Raw genomic sequence first — 22,595 nt, forward strand, 5'->3', positions numbered from 1 at the left:
CTTCTTTTGAGGACTCCTAGTTACTCATTAAGCGCCAGTGTCCCCATATGCAGGGAAAGGCACCAGACAGAGCACACGCCTCTTCCCCCCACCCCTGGCCACGTGGGGCTGGGGTGTCCTGTCCTTCCTTGTCTCTCTGGAGAGTCACCTAGAGCAGAGGATGGTTGGAGCTGTGCCGGGGATTCCCCGTGTCCTCAGACCACGACAGGAACCACTGAGGTCAGACCAGATGCTCTTTATTCTCCAGCTCTGCACCGTGTGTGGGGGGGGGCAGCTCCCCAGGGTCCCCACTGAGGGGAAGCCCAGCCAGCTGGGGAGCCTGGATGTGCTGGCTATCAGGATAAGGGGTCCACGGTCAGCCCCCCTGCTGTCCAGAACCCTGCAAACATCCTCTAGTCGCAACTGAGTGGAAGGAAAATCCCCCTCCGTGTGGTCCAGGCGGGGCAGGGGGCCCAGGTCATCATCTGGTGGGCCGGCAGCGTTTCCACAGGTGGTAGGTCAGGAACACCAGGAGAAGCAGCCCCAGCACCAAGCTGCCCGTCCACAGGGATGCAGACGTTAGCGGGGAGCCTGGAGAGAGAGGCACACGGAGTCCTGCACCTCTCTGCAGGTTTGGGGAGCAGCCCAGCGGAGTCGGCTAAGGGCTCCCGGATTGACCGAGTTCCCTGAAATTTTACAAAGGACTTCACGGTTTAAAACGACTTCTGAAATGTATAAAAATCGCTGGACTATCCAAAGTCCTTTAGAGTGAGTCTTTTGAAAGGTCCATAGGACCTTGTAGTCAGAAGTGAGCTGTCCAGTGAGGGACCACTCGCCACAGCTGCATTTGAAATGTGATCAGTCTGAGTGGACAGCGCTGTCTTTGTAAAACACACATTGCATTTTGAAGACTTAGTTTGGAAAAAAAAAATCTCATTCATGCTCCTTTATAGATTACATGTTGAAATGATAACGTCTGAGATATATTGGGTTCGATGAAATATATTGGTCAAACTTATTTTTACCTTTTTATTCCTGAATGTGGCTACCAGAAAAACGGAAATTACCAAAGTGGCTGTATTCTATTTTTTTTTTTTTTTTTCTTTTTTGGCCACGCCACACAGATCTTCGTTCCCAGACCAGGGATCGAACCTGCGCCCCCTGCACTGCAAGCACGGAGTGTTAACTGCTGGACCGCCAGGGACGCCCCCTCTATTTCTGTCTCTATCCCACAGGCTGTCTCAGTCCACAGAGTTTAGAGTTTACAAAGTGTTGTGACACCTACACAGTCCCTGAAACTTAGTTATCGCCATGCAGGCAGTTGTGATCTTATAGGGTCACAGAAGTCCACTGGACAGCTGGGGACACAGGCTGGCAGGGCCTCCCTTGTCTAAGGCCAGACACAAGGTTCCCCTCCCTCTCAGGCTCCCCCAGTGCCCGCCCCAGCCCCTGAACTCACAGATTTCTGAGGCCACGTACAGGTTAGCCGTCTGGCCCCCTGGGTCCAGGCAACACTGGAACCAGCCCTCACTGTGGCATCTGGCCCACAGCACGCTCCTGCCGCTCAGCCAAGCCTGGGCCCCCACCTCCCGCGTCTCGTAGGCTGCCAGCCCGCCGGGGGCCTGGGTCCAGCGCACGGCCACACCTGGGCCGCAGACCACCTCACACAGCAGCTCCAGGCCCCCTGCTGCTGACAACTGGCGGATCTCCGGGCGGCAGGGCCTGGTGGAGCTGTTCCGGGGCACGGGGCCAGGACTCCTGGGGCTGTGGGTGGAGGCCTGCTCTGGGGTGGCCTCGGGGGAGGTGGTGACGGGGGGCTTCAGGGATGTCGTGACGGGGGGCTCCGGGGGCTCTGTGGTGCTGGGCTCTGGGGGGGTCATGACGGGGGGCTCCAGGGAGGTCAGGCCCTGCAGGACTGGAAAACAGGGCAGCCATCTGTTCTTGCTGCTGCCCAGCCCCTTCTCCTCCCTCCCTCTCTCCACCCGGACCACGTGGTTGGACCAGAACCGCTCCAAGCCCCGTCCATTCACTTGCGTGAATCGCAGGGTATCCCAGTGGGCAGGAGCCGGCTCGGGGTCTGTCATGCCCCTCCCCCAGCGAGCATCCAAATCTCCGTGTCTCACTTTCCTCAACTGGAAAGCTGGGTGAGAGGTCCCACCCCAGGGGCTGGCGTGGAGAGTGACACAGATGTTGGATCTTATTATTATGGGACTGAGGGGTGGGGAGAGGGAAGGGGGTGCCCCGCCCCCTTGCGGTGCAGATGAGAGACTGAGGCCCCGAGAGGGGATCTGTCCATTCCGCTGTGTGACGGCTCTCAAATCCGGAGGACTCTGTGCACACCCTCCCAGCACACCCCTGCCTCCCCCCCCACCCCTGCCTCCCCCCACCCCTGCGTCTACTTGAGCCAAACCTTTCCCGGCCCCCAGGCCTCAGCCATTAACATGAGTATCGGGGTGCCCTCTCAGAGAACGAATCTGCGCTTCCTTAGTGAGAGGCTGCCAGAAGCTTGGTGATGCGGTCAGGGCCTGTCCCAGATGAGACAAACTAATAACATCTGACATGAACTGAGCACCTACTGTGTGCCAGCCCCCACGTTAAATGTTGTCAATCGTTAGTTCATTCAGCAAGCATTTCTTGTGCACCTACTATGCGCCAGGCTCCGTGATAACAGTTATTGATTAATTCATTCAGGATGTATCTATTGGACACCTACTGTGCACTGAGCACTGTTTTAGCCACTGGGGGGACAGCCATGAACGAGGGTGACACATTCCTATCTCGATGAAACCAATGGCAGGGGAGACAGATAATGGGGAAAAAAATAAAGAGAGCACACAGGAGTCAGATGTTGATAAAAGGTGTCAACAAACATTCAACAGAAGAGAAAGGGCCTGAGTGTGTGTGTGTATGTGTGTGTGTGTGTGTGGTGGGGGTGGGAGTGGGGTTTGACCCCTTGGACAGGGAGGTCAGGGCAAGCCTCACTGGGAAGGAGACCCGAGGGAGGTGAGGGAGATGTGGGGAAGAGCATTCCCGGTGGAGGGCACAGCAGTGCAAAGGCCCTGGGGCAGGACTGCACCTAGGGTGTCGGAGGAACAGCAGACTGAGTGAGGGGGAGAGAGGGAGGAAGTGAGGCAGGGGGTGGGGGTGGGAGATGGGGCAAGCAGGTCAGGCTCTGCAGGGCTCCATGGGCGCGGTGAGCTCGGGCTTTCACCCAAAGGGAGGTGGGAGCCCTGGAGGGCTGTGGGCAGAGGAAGGGCAGCACCTCATGGGGCCTGGCTCAGGGTAGGTGCTCAGCGAATCTGCTGAATGAATGAACAAGTGAGAAGTAGCCCCTGGCTGCCACGAAGTGACAGACTAAAGATTGAATGCAGGGACTTCCCTGGTGGCGCAGAGGTTAAGAATCCGCCTGCCAACACAGGGAACATGGGTTCGAGCCCTGGTCCAGGAGGATCCCACATGCCGCGGAGCAACTAAGCCCGTGCGCCACAACTACTGAGCCCGCTCGCCTAGAACCCGTGCTCCTCAAGAAGAGAAGCCACCGCAATGAGAAGCCTGCGCACCACAACGGGAGTAGCCCCCGCTCGCTGCAACTAAAGAAAGCCCGCGCACAGCAACAAGGGCCTAACACAGCCAAAAATAAATAATAAATAAATTAATTAAAAAATAAAATAAAATAAAGATCGAATGCAATTTTTCCTCGGCTGTGGTACTGTGACCTGCCCAGGTGGCGACACAGCAGGGGAGGGGCTTAACCAGGATTCCATAAGAACCACTGGGCACCGCTCATCAAGGCTCACAGGCGCTGGGTGGTGTGACCTCACCCACTTCCTGGGGGACACTGAGGCACAGGCTCACCTGGAATGGGCCGGTGGTGGCTCAGCTCCAAGCCGGGCAGCCTCATGGTCGCCTGGCAGTGGAGGGAGGGTGGGGTGGGTGTCCCCAAGGTGGGCAGCAGCCAGCGCTGTGTCACTTGGAACAGCGGGTCCTCGCCCTCCTGGGGCTCCTCCATCACATCCCGGAGGGCCTCCACCCCCTCCAGTTCCTGATCTCCCAGGAGCAGGGACATGGAGAGGGTGTCAGGGCCAGCAGGCGTGACGTTGTGGGCTGTGCAGGCCACCTCCTGGTCCGGCCCGGCCACCAGGGCCTCTGGAGCCACAGTCAGTTGGTCTGGGAAGGCTGTGGAGAGAGTGGAGGAAGGGGGTGGGCAGAGCTCCGAGGGTCAGGGCTGGGCCCTGAGGAGGGGGCGTGGGGACTGCTGGTGCCCGGGGACAGGGAAGACCCAGTGCCGCACCCGCAGAAAGGGCAAGGGGGTCAGGTACAGGAGGTTTGGGGGTGGATTGGGGGAGAGGGGATGCGGGGAGGAGGGAGCGGACTGCAGATCGACTCAGGAGGACCTGCGAGGCCGGCTTTGAGCTGGGGCGGGCTGGGCAATCCCGGCAGCCTCCCAGGCAGAGGTGGCACAAGGATAGAGGGAAAGCAGGGCCGCTGGCTGGGCCCCGCGTGTGCCACGGCGGCGGGAGGGGCGGGGGCTCACCGAACACCAGGAGCCGCACGATGTGTTGGAAGGCGACGTCCCCGCAGGAGCCCACGCACACGCGGGGCCCCGCAGCCGACAGCGAGGCGTTGAGCACGGAGAGGACGCTGCTACCCGCGCCCGACTGCACGGCGCCCAGGCTGGTGTCCAGGCCCCGCCACTGCACCGAGGCCGTCCTGCCGTCCTCGCAGGCCAGGCGGCAGGTGAACTGTAGCGACTCGCCCACGGCCACCGCCACCTCGGGCTCGGGGGGCTCCACCTTCAGCGGCCCACCTGCGGGCGACGGCGCTCTCAGCCCCGCCCCGCGCCCCCAGCCCCAGCCCCCTCCTCCGAGGCCCTCCAATGTGGGATCCTCCCTCGCCTCCCCAAACCTCCGCACTGCCCCTCTCCGAGCCCCTCCTCTCTCCCAAGCCCTTCTCGGCTCGGAGACCCCTGCCCCGCTCACCGCGGCCCAGCTGCAGCAGCCCCAGAAAGAGGGGAAGCAGGAGGGCGAGGCCCTGCTCCATGCTCGGTCCCCGGCTCTGTCCACTGCCCGCGGGGGAGGTGGCTTAAATACTGGCGCCCCGGGCTCCTTCTCCCCACCCCCACCCCCCGCCCCGCGACCCCGCTTCCCCTCCCCCTCCTCCAGCTGCTCCCCGGGGGTTTCCCGAGGGGGTTTCCCACCCTGACCCCCGACCCTGGAGGCGACAGAGAGGCAGGGACTGGGGGCCAGAGATGGGGGCGGGGGAGGCCGAGGTCAGAACCCGCGGGCGGAGGGTCTGGGCCGATTCCAGGTTTCAATTTTAGAGACTGAAGATCGGAAGATGGAGGCGGGAGAGGGCTGACTGTCGAGGTCAATTGAATGGAAATCGGAGCCGGGTCCAGGGCTGGCGCCGGGCTCGCCCAGTCGCGGGAGTCTCAGTCCTCGCTGCCCGGAGCGGCCGCGCGGGGGCGGTGGGGAGCAGCCCTCCCCGAGCTTGGGCGGCCGCGCTGCAGGAGGAATCCGCTTGGAAGATGGGTCCCGTCAGGGATGAGGATGGTGTAGGGTGTGGAGCCGAGGCCCACCCGCCTCTGAGCCTGTCTCCCGTCCGCCAAACGGGCAGGCGTGATGAGAGCCTGGGACACCGGGCATGGGGCCTCAGTGCTCTGTTCCACACAGCGACTGGGGTCTGGGCTCCCCACGAGAAGCCTGGGGGAGGGGACCCCCAGCAGGCATCGGCGAGGCCTGAGAATCTCATCATCCCAACGCTAGAATCCATCCACTCTTTCCTCTGGGGCCCTCAGCCTGGCCCCAGTTTCCTTCACAGCCGTTCACCACCCAGCACCCAGAGTGGATTTAGAAACACCCTCTCAGCACGTGGACACCCCACGGCTTCCCCTGGCAGAGGGAAAAATCCCAACTCCTGGCCGTGGCTGGAGCCTATGAGACTGGGCAGCCTCCGGACCAGGCAGCCTCAGGACCTTAGCCTGAGCCTCCCCTGCTCCCTCTCTGCCCAGATGCCGCCTCCTGAGTGGGAAGCTCCCCAGCCAGCTTCCCCCCGCCCCCTGACTTCCTCGCAGTCCTTAACGAGGTCAAGTGGCTGATGTCACATCCCCCTTGTACTGGGAATGGGGGGATCTCGTCCGCTGTGACCCCAGACCCCCTGTGCAGCAGGCACGCAGGAGGAAAAAGATGGAGAGTCCTGGTTGCCCCCCCACCCCCGCCTGACTTCAGGGTGTGACTTCTGCCTCAGTTTCCCTGACTTCAGTGTAAGAGAGGAGTCGCCAGGCCATGTTGTTTCTAAGCACCACCAGCCCTGCCCGTCTGTCTTCTCAACATCTTAATTGTCAGAGGTAGAAACTGGGGCCTAAGAGCAGGGGCCGGTGGGCAGGGGAGGGGAGCTGAGCGGGGGGTTGGGGTGGGTGGGGTGCCGCTGGGGGCAGGGGAGGGGAGCGGAGACTCAGGGGGCCCCAAGTGTGCGAACCCAGAGTCTAACTTCCTTGGTCCCATCCCCCTCCTACCTCGGTGCCAGGAAAGACCTCACAGGAAGGCAGCTCCAAGGTGCCGCCCCTCCCCAGGCCGGAGGTGTGGGCCCTTCTCGGGAAGCTGGGCCCTTAACCCGGGTGGGGGTCAGCAAGCCTGGTGAATGGGTCTCTTCCCAGACCCTGACCCGGTTTCCTGGCACCCTGGCAGCCAAGGCCCTTGCAGGGTGTGGACTTGCCCCTCCCCCACCATCGCTGGCCCCTCCAGCTCCAAGCCTCTGCTTGCGTGAACGAGGAGGGTTAATGACACCCGCGGCTTAAGAGGACAGCGCTGAGGGGACCACGATGACCGCGGCATCAGCAGAGGCCACCCTGAGGAAGGGACAGGCGGGCTCAACAGAGGAAGAAGATTCCGGGCAGGCGGGTGGGGAGACAGAGACAGACAGACAGACGGAGGGGTTGGGGGAGAAGAGAGGGACGGGGCAGGTGACTGGAGGGGGTCTGGATGGACCCCAGGAGGGGTAGGGCCAGCACCAGCGAGGGGGGGGGACTGAACTGCACTTCCCACCTGCCCCAGGGACATCTGCTCTTGTCCTAGGTGACTGAGCCCAAGGGAGCCGCCTGGGTGGGGGCTGAGGTCCTGGCTGTATCCCCCCAGCCTGGGCTTCCTGCTCTTTGTCCCCCCTTTCCAGCATCACCCCCCCGCCCCACCCGGAGGAAGTCCTCAGTGGCCTCTGTAGGAAGCCTCCTTCCCATGGAGGTCCCGGCCCCCACCCAAGCCCAACCTTCCCAGGATGGCATCGGGGCTCTGCAGGGCACTCGGGGCCAAGGAGGGTGTCCAGAGAGGCCAGCACCCCAGGCTTGGGCGATTTTCGTTCCCCCAGGACCCCTGCACCCCGGCTGGCCAGCTCCCCTCACTAACATCACTGGTCACTTGGGAGCCTCATGGATTTTCTTTGGGGTGAGCTGGAGCCCTGAGGGCAGGGCTGGGTCATTTGCGGCCCCTGTCAGGTGCCCCACCCAGCTCTGGTGCTGCAGCACCCCAGACTTTAGCCTGAGCCCCCTCCCTGGGTGGCTCCCTGCCTCGGTGGTCTCAGGGAGGCTGGGGGAGGAGACGGAGGCTGTGAAGGGTCGCCTGTTACATAGCCAGCTCTAGAGCTGGACAGGAGCTGTTGCATCAGGCCTTCGACGTCCCTGCTGGCCCCTGAAGTCCCCTGGCCGAGCTGGGCTGAGGGGGTGAGGATGGCTGACTGGTGGACGACTTGGGAGCCTCGGGGCGCCCTGCCTGTAGAGGGGGAGGGGTTGGGCTGGGGTCACCATCAGCGCCCAGAGCAGACCCCTCAGGACAGGCCCAGACTGACTTTAGCAGGTGTGGGCAGACCAGGGTGGAGCTCAGATCAGAGGTCTGCTCGCCCAACACCCACCCACCTGTCCCTCTGGCTACTTGTCAGGCAGCTGTCCACCCAACCATGTACCCATCCACCCCCAACTGAACACCCTCCCCCCTCTACACCACCCCATGCATCCACTTTGGCAGCCCTGGTGTGGGGACCAGCTGTGTCTGAGGAGGAAGGCACTGCTCTGCCTGACCAAGGAAGCAGACCCAGTGCTGTGATGGCGGTGTGGGTGTTCCCTGAGGAGCGGGAGGGCCACCCCCAGGGCAGAAGTGCTGCAGAGAATTCAAACAGTTGACAAGGAACTGCTGTGGGTCACTAGGGCCAGCGCTGGGCCAGCTGTGTGAAATTCCAACCTTGCCTAGGCCAGCTGGCTGTAGCCTAGCTGCTCCATCCCAGGGCCCGGCTGGGGAGGTGACAAGGTTGGGGCACCGGACAAACTCAGGCCTGGGCAGAGCTGCCAGCCAGGCACGGCTACTCACCACCTGAAATGTAATTTTTAATTTAAATATCAACCTAAAAACAGACGTTTGATCCACTTATTGGAAAACTTTTAAGTACGTTTGGAACAATTTGGGTTTATGAATCTCCTTTTTCATCTACAATTTTATTATTTTTTATTTTTTTGGGCTGTGCCGCGTGGCTTGCAGGATCTTAGTTCCCTGACCAGGGATCGAAACTGTGCTCCCTGCAGTGTAAGCGCAGAGTCGTAACTACTGGACGCCAGGGAATTCCCTCATCTACAGTTTTAGGAAAGCTTATATACAGATGAAATACTTCCAACGAAAATTAAGCAGAAAATATAGGTAAGAGTAAAATACACCCTGGACTTAGAGAATTTATTATGAGTGAAGAATGTAAAAATCTCAATATTTATTGCGTATTTCATGTTGAAATGATAATATTTTGGATACGCCTGGTTAAATAAAGCACCTTTTTTTTTTTTAATTTATTGATTTTTGGCTGTGTTTGGTCTTCGTTGCTGCGCGTGGGCTTTCTCTAGTTGCCGTGAGTGGGGGCTACTCTTCGTTGCGGTGTGCAGGCTTCTCATTGACGTGGCTTCTCTTGTTGTGGAGCACGGGCTCCAGGCTCGTGGGCTTCAGTAGTTGTGGCACGTGGGCTCAGTAGTTGTGGCTCGCGGGCTCTAGAGCGCAGACTCAGTAGCTGTGGCGCACGGGCTTAGTTGCTCCGCGGCATGTGGGATCTTCCCGGACCAGGGCTCGAACCCGCGTCCCCTGCATTGGCAGGTGGATTCTTAACCACTGCGCCACCAGGGAAGCCCTAAAGCACCTTTTAAAAACTGATTTTCTGTTTACTCATGGCACCAGTTTCTCTTTCCGTTTTTTCTGTGTGGCCATTGGGACTCTCTCCAGTGGGGGGGCTTGCATTGGCTTTGTGTCTGTGAGCACAGAATGGAAATGTTGGGGTCCTCCACCGGACCCCAGGCTGAGCCCTGGGACCCCCGCTGTGCTGAGGGGTTAGGTCAGTGGTTGTCACACTGTGGAGGCTCCCCGCATTGAGGGGCTGGGGCCAGGGAGCCACTCCACCCCCCACAGCGCCCGGAGAACAATTGCGCCCCAGTGCCAGCGGTGCTGGGAACCTCAGAGGTTGGGAAACCCTGGGTGGGAGGCTGCTGGTGGACGACGTGGGAGCCTCGGGGCGCCCTGCCTGGAGAGGGAGAGGGGTTAGGCTGGGGTCACCGTCAGCGCCCAGAGCAGACCCCTCAGGAAAGTTCTCTGCCCAAGGGGCCTGTTTCAAGTGCAGGGTCTGTACCTGTGACATGAGTGGGACCAGGAGGATCCGAGCCTGGCAGCGAGGTCTGGATGATGGGGGGGGGGGTGCAAGTTCAGAGCCCAGTCAAGGTGGGGCTGGGGGTGGTTCTGCAGGGAGGGTGGGAAACTGGGGTGGCAGGGCTGCGCCCGGGTGTCTGGGGCAGGGCTCTGTGGGTGCTGGGTAGGGAATGGGGCCAAGGTCCAACGTCCAAGGCTGAGAGTGATCCAGGTAAGCTGGGTGCCCAGCAGGGTGAGGGTCAGGGTGAGGGCTGAGATCAAGGTCCTGCTGGGGCCGGGGGTCAGGGTCCTGCCGGGGCTGAGGGTCAGGGGTCGGGGCTGAAGGTCAGGGTCCTTCCGGGGCTGAGGATCAGAGTCCTGCCGGGGCCGAAGGTTACGGGTCAGGGCTGAAGGTCAGGGTCGGGCCGGGGTTGAGGGTCAGTGTAGGGCCGGACTGGTGCACCCACTGCGCCGCCGTCCTTGATGACGAGTTCCTCGGCCATCAGGACGCGGCGGTTCAGCTCGGCTCGGCCCCGGGAGGCGCCGCATCCTTCAGCCACTAAGGCAGGAGCGCCCGAGTCCCGGCTCTCGCCACCCGCGCGTACCGGCGTCTTCTGCGGCCGCCACGCGCTGCCGCACTACAAGTCCGGGCATGCGCCGGGCGCCGGGGTGGCGGTCCGGGGCGCGTTTCCCACAAGGCCGCGCGCAGCGCAGGGGCTCTCTAGCCCCGACTGGCCAACGAGGTGGCGTGGCCCTCGTGCCCGACTCGACGGCTGGGGAGGGGGCGTCCGTCTGCGCGTATTTTAGGGCGAATGACAGCGGCGTTGTGCCTCTTAAAGGTCCCGCCCCCAGTGCTCCTGCTGCGCTGGCATCGCCGGGAACCTGGACGGGGAGGTACGGGGCGGAAGCCCCTGAGGCGGTTTGGGGTAGGTTCGGGGAAGCGGCGAGGCCGGGGGTCCTCCACCCCGAACCGGAAGGCGCCGGCCCCGAGGAACGCACAGAGGAGCGTGGCCGGACCTGGAGCCGCCCCTGCACCGCCGCGGCTGGGCCGTGGCGTCGGGGCTGCGGGGGCGTCTCAGCGGCTGGGGTGGGGTCGTGACGAGGGTCGTGTGTTGTGATGGAGTCCGTGCCAGGCGGCCAGAGTCCTGTTGCCCGGCCTAGGGTCACGGTGCTGGGGCCCTGAGTGTGTTCTCTAGCGCTGGAGGATGACCAGGCTCATGCTGAGGGTGGTTTTGTCTCAAGGGCCCTGATGAGGGTTACTCATTAAGACACAAATAGTTATTGAGCGCCCACCAGTTGCCAAATACTGTTCTAGGTGCCCGGGTGACAGCAGAGAGCAAAGTGGGCCGACCCTGCCCCGAGGGGTTTCCATTCTTATGGAGGCGGGGCGGGGGCGGGAAACAGGAGGTGTAAACATTAAGTATAATAAACAGGCAGCAGTGTGCCTATAAATGTTGAACGGCTGGCACTTTAGGGCCAAAAGCCCTGATCTGTAGCTTTTTTCATTCTGATTCCTGGGTGTAAATACTCCCACCGTGGCTGATGGGAGCCGCCAGCATGACATCAACTTGCTAAGTCAGCTCTCATGAGCTCCAGCCCATCACTGTGCTGGAGACAAATGCTATGCTATATTAGTGGGTGATAAATGCTGTGGAAAAAGAAAAAAAGATGGAAGGGGGATTGGCAGTGTGGACATGGGGCAAGTTGTAGGATGAAGTTAGTTGGGCAGATGGCAGAGGTTTGAGCAAAGACTTGGGGGAAGTGAAGAGAATTAGGAAGCATCTATGTGGGAAGGAGTGTACCGGGTAGAAGGTACAGTGAGTGCAAAGGCCCTGCATCTGGGAGGCCAGAGGGGCGGCCCTGGAGGGATGGATAAAGCCAGAGAGGGGAGAAAGGACCTGGTCGTGGTCGGGTAGGACTTTGTGGGCTCCAGGAAAGGCTGCTGAGACGCTCTCCAGCCCCCCCCCCCCCCAATTCGAGCCCTTCCTTCCTCTGGACCTCGTGTGCTCATCCTCATAATGGGGACTCGGCAGGCATGCAGCGGGGTACCCAGCAGAACAGGAGAGCTGCTGCCTCCCTGCTTGGCTTGGTCCCACGTGGAGAGTCGCCACCGGCTGTTTCCCGGATGGAGGCAGGAGGGAAGCTGGCAGGTTCTCTGAGTCCTGATCCCTGGAAGAACAAGTCTTCCTTGTTAGTCCCCGCCCCCGGAACAAAGGGGCAGGCGGCCACCGAGGCACGTGAGTCTGAGTCAGGCCCGAATAAGGGACAATTGCGAGGGCCCTGGGAGGTGGGAGGTGACAGATCTCAGGCCAGGAGGGCAGGGGGAAAGCTGGCACCGCATGGGGTGGTGTCCCCGCAAACACCTGGCCTGCGGCGCCCCCATGCCAGGGACAGAACAGCAGGCCATCCAGTAACCCAGCTTCCTGGGGTGCAAACTCACTTTTAGCTCCCAGATGGTTTTAGAGACGGGTGGGGGACCTCGGCTCAGCGCAGCAGTGTCAACAACCCCTCACCCCTTTCTTTTTAGGGTATTTGTGCGCCTGCTTTAGACTGGTGATGTGCTGGACCCCAGGACAGGGCACGCACAGCCTCCGCCTCTTCCTCTGCGTGTGTGTGTCAGGAAGGAGCAGGGCAGAATCGGACAGTAAAGAACTAAGGAAAGCAACTGGGCCCCTCTTCTCAGTCGAGGTCAACTTCCTTCAGGAGACTCAGGTCAAAGCCATTCTTGACACCTCCCTTTCTCTTAATACTGACCACTCGCCTCCTCTGCTTCAAACCCTCCAGGGCTCCCACCTCCCTCGGGGTAAAAGCCAAGGTGTCTCTGAACCCACAGGGCCCATAGATAACCAACAACCCACCCTGTACAGCTGGCTGACCAGGTGCATGTCCCACGGAGTCCCAAGCCCACAGTCCCAAGACTGAACTCATGATCTTCTAAAGGCTGCCCCTCCCGCCTCTGCTACCTCCCCGTTACCTGCAGCTCCATTCTTTGAGGTGAGCAGACCAAATCCTGGAGGCTCGTAGCTCCCTCCCTGCCTACATCAAATCTGCCTGCAAACCCTGTTGGTTCTAGTTTTAAAGTAGACCCAGGGCTTCCCTGGTGGCACAGTGGTTAAGAATCTGCCTGCCAATTCAGGGGACACGGGTTCGAGCCCTGGTCCGGAAAGATCCCACATGCTGTGGAGCAACTAAGCCCGTGCACCACAACTATTGAAGCCCTCGCGCCTAGAACCTGTGCTCTGCAACAAGAGAAGCCACCGCAATGAGAAGCCCGCGCACCGCAACAAAGAGTAGCCTCCACTCGCTGCAACCAGAGAAAGCCCTGGTGCAGCAACAGAGGACCCAAGGCGGCCACAAAAAAAAAAAAAGAAAAAAAAAGTAGACCCAGAACTCACCTGCTTCTCGCTCCCTCCTGCTCCATCCCAGCTAAGCTGGCCCCACAGTTCCTCGGCCCGAAATTCCCCACTATCCTCCCTGACACCCCACATCCCTCCCCCGCATCTCCCCCACCCCACCCCTCCCAGACCCCCGCTGTCCCGTCCGCCCCGGCTCCCAGTGCCGCCCACGGCCTGTTCTCCCCGAAGCCGCCAGAGGGCGCCTGTGAGCAGCGAGCCCGCGTCCCTGCTCTGCCCGCCGCCCTGGGGGGTCCCGTGTCCCTCTGGGTGAGAGCTGAGCCCTCTGCGACCCCGGGTCCTGCACCACCCGACCCACCCCGTCCCCTCCTGTCCTCACCTCCTCTCTCTCCCCCTCGCTCATTCCGCTCCAACCGCCACGGGCCTCCCCACCGTCCCTCCCACACGCCGGGCGCAATGCTGTCCCAGGGCCTTTGTTCCGGCGGTGCCCCTCTCAGGTGCGCCCTCTCCCCAGGTCTCCCCCGCTCTCTCCTCACCTCCCTCTGGTCTCTCCTCCAGTGACACCTGCTCAGTGAGGCTTCCCCAACTGCACTCCCCACACCTCCGGCCCCTCCTTGCTACTTGCCTTTAACACCTGCAGACTTACTTGCCTGCCTCTCTCCATAAAAAGGGGAGGAAAGGAGTTTATGGGTTTTGTTCACCCCTGTTTCCCCAGTACCTGAAAGTGCCTGATGCACAGCTGAATCCTGGTTGAAGTAGTAACTGTGATAAGGGCTGAAATTTGTGGAGCACCGGCTGTACCCAGGCGTTGGCTCGGCTCTGCAGTCTCGCCCAGACACTGCCCGCACCTCGGCCTCGTGGCTGGGCCTGTGCCCTGCTCTCACGCCCAGCTAGGCTTCCTTTTACTAGTTCTTTGATTTGCCCTCTGCTGCCCCTGTGTCAGTTCGGATTAAAACACGGCTGTTTGCATCTGCTTTGAGCTAATTGGCATCTCAGCTCACCTGGTGGAGTGAAGATTTCTGGGCTGGAGTTGCAGAGACAAGTGAGCCAGTATTGGGGGGGCCGGCAGGCTGGGGGGTGCCGAGTTCAGGCGGGGAGGGGGCTGGGCCTGGAGGTCCCCAGAGCACCCTTCCCAGCTCAGGCTGCTGGTCTAGTCTGTCCCTCCCACCCCGCACTCCGTATTAGCCCTTGGTTCTTTCCTAGGGCACAGAGGGGAAATGGAATCTGAATGTAGGGTCTCATCTCTGGGGCTGTAACACAGAGAGGAAACAGTGGGGGCCGAATCCTGACTGGAACCAGTGTCTCTAGCTGTCTTCACTCCAGGGCTGGCTGATGGAGCCTGGGCTGGGGGCCCCAGGCATGGGGAGGGCTGGGGTCCTTCCTCTGCCTGCCCTGGGCCCCGGAGGCTGACCTCAGTGGGGTGTCCCTGGGCTCCTGCAAGTCTGGCCGGTGTGGGTCAGTGGGAGGCGCTAACAGGCAGAAGGAGAGGGAGGTGGGGTATTTATCCCCCATATCCCTCCTCAGTGCCCACTTCTGTCCATGGCTCTGGAGTTTGTGCGCTTCTGGAAAGAAGCACGTAGCTTGTCCAGTGTTGGGGCCCACAGGTGAATGAGGATGGAGCTGGCTGTGGGCTGATCTGCAGAACGTGCATCCCAGGGGGAGGGTGGGCAAGTAAAGGCCCCGAGGTTCCCACCCAAGGAGCAGGAAGCCGGCTGATGTGGCCGCAGGGGTGTGGACCAGGGCTGAGGAGTAGGAGTCCGGGGCAGATGGAAGTGGGGTTGAGACCGTGCGGGGCCTTGTGTGACAGGGAGGGCTTGGATTTTGTCCTTAGGGCGACGGGAATCCAGAGGATTTCAGCACTCCCAGAAAGCTGAGTGAGAATTAGAACCCGGGAGAAGCCCTTGACCCTAAGCTTTGCTCTAAAACCTGAGTCAAGAGTCCTGTGCCTGTCACTCTCCCTCCTCGAGCCTCATCTCCCCACCTGTGACCACAGAGGGGTCAGCATAAGTACCTCTTACGAGATGCTGGGTTAATTAAACACGATGATGCCGGCGCAGAAAGCGCCTCAGCTCCTGCTCAGCAAAAGGTCTTTTTCTGGCTTCACACAGACCGCGTTACCCCTTGAGCCTGCGGGTCTGCACTGCTGCTGGTCCTCTGTTCCCAGTGTTGTGACTGGTTCACCTCACTGGTTTCTTGATCAGTCCAGCTGGAGCCTTATCAAATTTGTTGATGATTTTAAAGAGCCAGCTTTTTTGGTGGTGGTGGGGGGGCTTTGTTAATTCTTTCTACAGTTTTCTAGGTCACTGATTTTAAGATCTTCTTTTCTAATATAAGTTTTATGACCTTTGACACAGACTATGACTTTTTGATGAAAAAGTTGAAAAATTACAGAATGCATGAAAAGTACATTGTGGAATGAATTGTATGGTATGTGAATTGTAACTCAATACAACTGGTAACACATTGCAGTGCAAAAGGGGCTGACAACACAACAACAAAGCAGGATGCCAGGAAGAGACAGGAATGTGAATTCTGTTCAGCCAGGTTTCTTCGAGCCCCACCTTGGAGACTGACACCGTGGTAGCCTTCGGTGCAGTCAAGGAAATAAACCCTGCATTGGGATGGAGTAAATCCCTGTTGGCTTCCGGAAGGCAGGGGCCTGTCCTGGAGGACCACTGCCGCCTCCTTGCCGTCCTAGCTCCTGCCCGGGGCCTTGGCACAGCCCTTCCCTATCCTGAAATTATGTTCCCTCACCTTCTCACTGCAGTGACCTCTCATCCTGCCCCTGCACCGCTGTCCCCGACTCCCTGCTCTGCTGTATGTTTGCAGAACATTTAACCTTCTAACATATGGTGTGCTCATTTATACATTTATTGCTTATTTCCTCTCTCCCCTCCCGAAAACATCAACTCCTCGTCTGCCTGTTCCCATCATGTCCCACCAACCCAAACAGAAACTAGTACATAGTAGGTGCCCAATAAGTCCTTCCTGGATGAAGGAAGGAGGGGAGGAAGCAGCTCCCAGAGTGGCGACCTTGGACCGTGCCTCAGTTTCCCTAGCTGTAGAAATGGGGCCAGGCCGCCCATGACCTCACCTGTCCCTCCTGCCACCAGGCTGTGGGTGTCCTGTTTGCAGCTCCGGCTCCCCAGGGCCTGCTCTGGCCTGGGCTGCCCAGCTCAGCTGGCTCCCGGGGGACCGGCTCTGCTGACACCGGATTCTTTCCTGGACCATCCAGCTGCCTGGCCGACACTCGATCCTGGCCCCACTTCCAGGCCAGTGACCGCTGGCCAGCCTGCTCGGGCCAGGGCCCCAGACTCCCTGCCGACAGACAAGGGGCCGTCTGTGCCGTCTGGAGGGTGTGGTTGCCCGGGGCTCTGCGAACCCCGCAGAAGCCGCCAGGATCGGGGAAGGTGCCGGCACCTGTAGCCCAGAGCTGCGTGGCCAAGGAGCTGACACCAGGATCCCCGGACCGGCCCCTGCCCACCATGGGGACCCTCCCCTGTGACCCTGCTCCACGGCTGACCCCGGTGGCCCTGGGCCGGCGGGCCACCGAGTGCCAGATCCCGGAGACTGGTCTGAGGAGGTCCTGCGGGGTAGTCCCCTTGGAGAAAGGTAGGTGGGCGAGGGGGCCGTGGTGGTGGGACCCTTCCCTGCTCCAATGCCCCCGCCCCGCTGGGGTGTCTGGAATGTGTGGGAGCCTGGCTGGAGGAGGGAGTCTCTAAGCCCCTGCGCTTCCCCAAACCTCAGTTTTCCTTCCCGCAGTATGGGTATGAACGTGGCGTTCCTGTGGGCTCGTGAGTTGAGTGTCTTAAAGGCCAGGCACCTTTCCCGGCGCTGAGGGTACAGTGGTCAAGAGAGCAGCAGAGGTCCCGTGGGGGGACGGACACGAGGAGAAACAAGCAAGAAGCCTTTGCAGTGTATTCACTGGCGATAACTGTCTCAGAGAGTGCAGCAGAACCTGGGAGCCTGTGCAGCGGTCCGTGGGGGAGCTGAGCCTCCCTGACTCTGACACTGACCCTGGAATCTCGGCTCCGCCTCGGCCCTGCCACAGTTTCTCCATCTGTAGCAAAGCCGCTGGAGTCAGATTCCGTGGCCTATGTAGCACTGACATTCTTGCAGAGGCCACCAAACGTTGCAACTGTGACAGTGTATCTCTGTGTCCAGGGGTCAGTTTCCCACCTGTGACAGTGTATCTCTGCGTCTGGGCCTCAGTTTCCCACCTGCGACAGTGTATCTCTGCGTCTGGCCCTCAGTTTCCTCACCTGTGATTGTGTATCTCTGAGTCTGGGCCTCAGTGGTGCCAGGGTGCCCCAGCCCTGCAGCCCCTCCCTCCTGTAACTCCTGTGACTCACAAAGCCCCTGCCACTCCCCCCACCACCCCCGGCAGCTCCTACTCCCGCACCCCTGCCGTGGAGACTGGCTGGGAGGCCAGGTGGAGGCTCAGGGGCTGGTCCCCTGTCTCCCCTCATCTCTCAGGGTGCATGGCCCCAGGCCGTGACCCTCAGGCTTTGGTCGCAGGCTCCGGGCCAGGCTTGTACGCCCTGCCGTCCACCGTCGGCTACATCAACCACGACTGCACCAGGGTGGCTGGTCCCGCCTACTCGCTCTTCCGGAGGCCCAGCGAGGGTAAGGCCGGTGTGGGAGAGGTGGGCCTCCAATCTCCCACCCAGAGTATTTCCTCACCCCCTTAGATCCAAGCTCTCATTCAGTCAGGCAGGAAGCCGGGACAGTGTGCAAAGTAACCCCCGCTGTGTGACCTCAGGGAAGCTGCTGTGCCTCTCTGGTCCCTTGTTTCCTTATGGAAGGGGAGTAATGTGTGGTTTTGCAGGGCATTTGCAAATTCCTTGCTGCTTGACTTGGGCAAGCTGTGTCTGTTTCCCCGTCTGTAAACAATGACGGTACAGTCCTTACCGAGTTGCGGTCAGGATTAAATACACCTTGGATGTCTGGAGATGTTCATTAAGTGAGAATTGGATGCCTTCAAAGTGGCTACAGCAGTGCCTGGTCTCCAGTCAGAGCTCCACAAAGAAGGGCTGTGGGTGTGAGTGCCGCCTCAGGTCCTTGGTCAGCGGGATGGGGGCTCCTGGGCCGTGATGTCCCACGGGGCGCGGGGAGGGTGGAAGGAGAATCCTTCGTGTTTGGACAGGAAATGTTGGTGAGACAGCAGGCTGTGGGGCTGGCCTGGTCCATGGGCAACCCCGCCTCTGTGATGTCCACTTTCCTCCTGGCCAGAAGGGGTGCAACAGGGTGTGAGTGAGCATTGGATGCAGTGATGGGGCGGACACGGGGCCCCAGCCACAGCCAGCGGCCCATTGTGTGGATAGTGTCACTGCTGTGTACCCGCAAGCCTGTGCCTTCATGGCGTTGCCCACACGCTCCTTCACCCACTTTCTAGAGCGCTCGGGGTCCCGAGTGGGCTGGGCTGGGGGCTGGAAGGGTCCTTGCTCTGTGGGGACTTTGCTTCATGTGGACAGAGGCTTGTTGGGAGGTGCGGCACCAGCAGCCTCTTCTCAGACTTCAGAATCAGCAACGATCCCAAACCAAAGTGAGAGAAAACTCAGGAAGCTGCGAGTGGCCCCAGAAGGCAAACGAGGGAATCAGCACCACATCTGTCACTAGGAAGGATCAAGAACCGAGCCTATGGCCCAGAGCAACCAGGGTTGCCAGGTTCTAATCCCAGTCACAGGACCCATCCTGGGACAGAGGGACAAATAGACTGGGGAGTCGGGGGTAATGGTGGTTACTGTAGACTTTGCTGAGTGCCCAGGGAAGACTTCTTGGAGGTGGAGGCATGGGATCTGGGCTTTGTAGGATGAGTAGGAGTTTGGTGGAATCCCCTGGAGAAGAAGGGGACTCCAGGCAGAGTTTGCAGCATAGGCAAAGGCGGCGAGGTGGGAAATGCCATGAGTTGGACTGTGCTCATTTGTCATGAGCATGCTTCATGTGTGTGTACCGTGTCATGTGTGCACACATACGCATAGTACTTAAACCAGTTGATCCTTGTCAGACCTACTACACTTAGATGCATGTCATTTATCCTGGAGTGGGCTTATAGACAGTAACAATGGCAATCATAGTAACTGGCCCCAATTTTTTTTTTTTTTTTGAACGCGTTGGGTCTTCGTTGCTGTGCGCGGGCTTTCTCTAGTTGCAGCGAGCGGGGGCTACTCTTCATTGCGGTGCACGGGCTTCTCACTGCAGTGGCTCCTCTTGTTGCAGAGCACGTGCTCTAGGTGCACAGGCTTCAGTAGTTGTGGCACAAGGGCTCAGTAGTTGTGGCTCGCAGGCTCTAGAGCGCAGGCTGAGTAGTTATGGCACATGGGCTTAGTGGCTCTGTGGCATGTGGGATCTTCCCAGACCAGGGACTGAATCCATGTCCCCTGCATTGGCAGGTGGATTCTTAACCACTGCACCACCAGGGAAGTCCCAATTTTTTTTTTTTAAATCGGTGCATGTTTTCCACTTTCTTTTTAAAAAAATCTATTTATTTATTTATTTATTTATTACTTATTTCTCTGTGCCGGGTCTTAGTTGCAGCACTTGGGATCTCTGTTGTGGCATGCGGGATCCTTTAGTTGCGGCGTGCGGGATCTAGTTCCCTGACCAAGGATGGAACCCGGGCCCCCTGCATTGGGAGCGTGGAGTCTTAGCCACTGGACCACCACGGAAGTCCCGTGCCAATTATTAAGTGCCAGGCACTGGACCACCCCCTTCCGTGGATCATCTCAACGTCCATCTTCACATCCTGCTAGTGCGAAGAGGAGGCTGACCTGGGCGGAGAGCTTCCCCAGGACCTGGCTCTCAGAGCCCGACACAAGCCCCTCCCTCAGGCTGGCCACCTGCAGGCAAGCCCAGGCTCTGGAAGGGCTCTCCTCGGACCCTTACTCGGGCTTGGTTCTCTCACTCTACACAGAATTCTAATGGTCCAGGAGCTGGTCCCCTAGCCCCTGGCAGAGGACAGGTCAGGGGTGGGGCACAGCAAACGGGACAGCTTTGATTGCAGGGACACAGACGGTCAAGACCCAGGGCCCCCAGGTCAGGGTAACCATACGTCGGTGGGCTGAGTCCCTGCCCTCCAGGATGGGGCCAGGGGCCTCGGGGGGTGGGAGTGCCTCAGGGTTCAGCAGGGCACCGAGTAGGCGGGGGGGCCATTGGCGGCGCCCTTAGGACCCTGGGCTCCTCTCCCCAGCATCTCCACAGGAGACCAGCCCCGGGCCGGTCTACTTCCTGGACCCGAAAGTCACCCGCTTTGGCCGCAGCTGCACCCCTGCCTACTCCATGCAGGGCCGGGGCAAGTCTCGGGGTGAGTATCTGACCTGTGCTGCCCTACCAGGACCCTGCCCCTTCAGGGTCTCAGCGAATCTCATGCCTCCGTACTCATCTCCCCTCCCACCCCCAAGTTCTTAGACCTTCAGTGTCTTTGGAATGACAAAATCCAGTGGACTCAGAAGAGGGGTCAGGGGCCCTGAGAGAACCTGAATGGGTGAAGTGGCCCAGGGTGATGTGATCCTGGGCACATGTGGTGCCACAAGGGCAGCTGGAGCTCATCCTCGGCATCAGGAGACAATAGGGTGCAGTGGAGACTGTGGCAAATGCAGCCATTCCCTTAGCGGCCTCCAGACAGCTCCCTCTCACCTAGAGCGCATCTCCCATCCAACCACCCTTTCATCTTTGACCTACCACACAGCTACTTGTCAATCCATCCATTCATACATTTGCCCATCTATCTACTCACCAACCTACCCACCCATCCACCTATTCATCATCTAATCCACCCACCCATCCACGCACCCACCCACCCACCCATCCACCCACGATCCACTCATCCATCCACCCACCCACCCATCCACCCATCCACCCATCCATCCACGATCCACTCATCCATCTACACACCCACCCATCCACCCATCCACCCACCCACCCATCCACACACCCACCCATCCACCCATCCATCCATCCACGATCCACTCATCCATCCACCCACCCACACACCCACCCATCCACCCATCCACCCATCCATGCATGATCCACTCATCCATCTACCCACCCACCCACACACCCATCCATCCACAATCTGTCAATCCATCTACAACTCCCTGAATCCATCATCTACTCATTCACTCCTCATCCACCCACTCGCTACCCATCCTTCTACTCACCCATCCACTCCAACATGTACTAAGCCAATTGCTGAGAGCTGAAGTAGATTTAACACGTCCTTGCTTTTTGTGAGACCCCAGCCTGGTGTGGTTAGATCCAGGTGGGGACCATCTCACCTCAGTGTGGCCATGTCTGGAGAGGCGGAGAGACCCACCCCAGGGGGATCTCAGGAAGGGCTGTGAGGGCTCTGCTTAGGAGGGTGTGGGGAAGGCAGCAGGGAGAAGGGGCCTTTGGCACTGTCTTGAAGGAGGAAAAGCAGCTCCTGGGAGGTGGGAATGGGGAATGGGAGGCATTCCTGGCAGAGGGCTGAGCTTGGGCAAAGGCCAGAGGCTTGAAAGAGAACAGAGGGAGGTTGGGCTCTGTGAGCTCCACGACGCATGTGGCGGTGGGGAGCCACGCCAGGTCCTTGAGGAGGTGAGGACCCTGTCCATTGCCAACCTTCCTGCCCCATTCTTACAGATCTGGAGGTGACGCCCGGCCCTGGGGCCTACAGCCCAGAGAAGGTGGCCCCCATGCGCCAGCGGACCCCCCCCGCTTTCACCCTGGGCTCCCGCTTCCGCCTGCGGCCCCTGGACACCTCAGCCCCTGCCCCCAACACCTACACCCTGCCTTCCCTCTGGGGCTCCCAGATCTTCACTAAGCCCAGCAGCCCAAGCTACACGGCGGCAGGCCGCACGCCCCCCGCCCGACCCCCGCAGGACCCCACTGAGATACCGGGTCCAGGCCAGTATGATAGCCCGGACCCCAACGCCTACCGTCAGCGCCGGCCGGCCTTCACCATGCTGGGGCGGCCCCGAGCCCCACGCCCCCCGGATGAGACGCCTGGCCCCGGCACCCACAGCCCCGAGCAGGTCACCATGACCAAGGCCAGGGCCCCGGCATTCACCATGGGCATCCGCCACTCCAAACGGGCCACCACCATGGCCGCGGACACTGCACCCTGATGCCCTCGGGGGACAGGACGCCTGGCCTGGGCTGAGCCTCAGTTTCCCATGCTGTGAAGTGGGGTGTGGGCAGGTGGTGGGTGTGCCTAGGAGAAGCCAGGGTGGGGGGAAGGTGCCTCCTTTCTTCCTGTTCTCTGAACTGTCTGAGGTCCTTCTAGGCCACCTGCTTTCTCCAGTCCCGGGGGCTGTGACCCCGTGGTCCCGACAGGGAGAGCCTCCTTCCAGCGTCCCAGTTTCTTCTCTCCGGGTCACATCAGGCCAGGCCAGGCCAGGCCAGGTGGAAAAAGGGACACTCTGGTCCTCTCGAGCTGCTGGCTGGAGGCACGGCTTCCTGTGTCCTAGAACTCAGCGTCTGCCCACTAGGGCCTGGGTCCCCAGCACAGCTTGGGTTTCTGCCAAACTTGGGCTCATTCCTGCTACTCATGGAAGCACTGAATCAAGCCCCGAATCAGGCTGGAAACAGCCTTGCTGCCCCGCCCCGCCCTCTAGCTGCTTGCCAATAAATCCCCGTGGCACCAGGA

At 60.2% G+C, this 22,595-nt stretch overlaps 2 protein-coding genes across 2 annotated transcripts; one reads left to right on the plus strand and one right to left on the minus strand.

Moving 5' to 3' along the window:
- Positions 1 to 219: 219 nt before the first annotated feature.
- MADCAM1 (mucosal vascular addressin cell adhesion molecule 1) lies at positions 220 to 5,081 on the minus strand. The gene is made up of 5 exons (XM_082381277.1): positions 4,959 to 5,081; positions 4,514 to 4,786; positions 3,835 to 4,155; positions 1,439 to 1,894; positions 220 to 570 (listed from the first exon to the last, which is right to left on the minus strand). The coding sequence occupies exons 1-5, from the start codon at positions 5,017 to 5,019 to the stop codon at positions 461 to 463; spliced, it is 1,221 nt and encodes a 406-aa protein (XP_082237403.1). The 5' UTR covers positions 5,020 to 5,081; the 3' UTR covers positions 220 to 460.
- A 4,395-nt stretch (positions 5,082 to 9,476) lies between these two features.
- On the plus strand, positions 9,477 to 22,595 carry CIMAP1D (CIMAP1 family member D). The gene is made up of 6 exons (XM_082379876.1): positions 9,477 to 11,854; positions 12,145 to 12,611; positions 12,754 to 16,582; positions 17,447 to 17,596; positions 20,160 to 20,273; positions 21,590 to 22,595. Exons 3-6 carry the CDS (start codon positions 16,456 to 16,458, stop codon positions 22,072 to 22,074), a joined length of 876 nt encoding a protein of 291 aa, XP_082236002.1. The 5' UTR covers positions 9,477 to 11,854; positions 12,145 to 12,611; positions 12,754 to 16,455; the 3' UTR covers positions 22,075 to 22,595.

The sequence above is a fragment of the Balaenoptera borealis genome (genome assembly GCF_965194805.1).
Source record: "Balaenoptera borealis genome assembly, chromosome: 2".
In the NCBI taxonomy this organism is placed as follows: domain Eukaryota; kingdom Metazoa; phylum Chordata; class Mammalia; order Artiodactyla; family Balaenopteridae; genus Balaenoptera; species Balaenoptera borealis.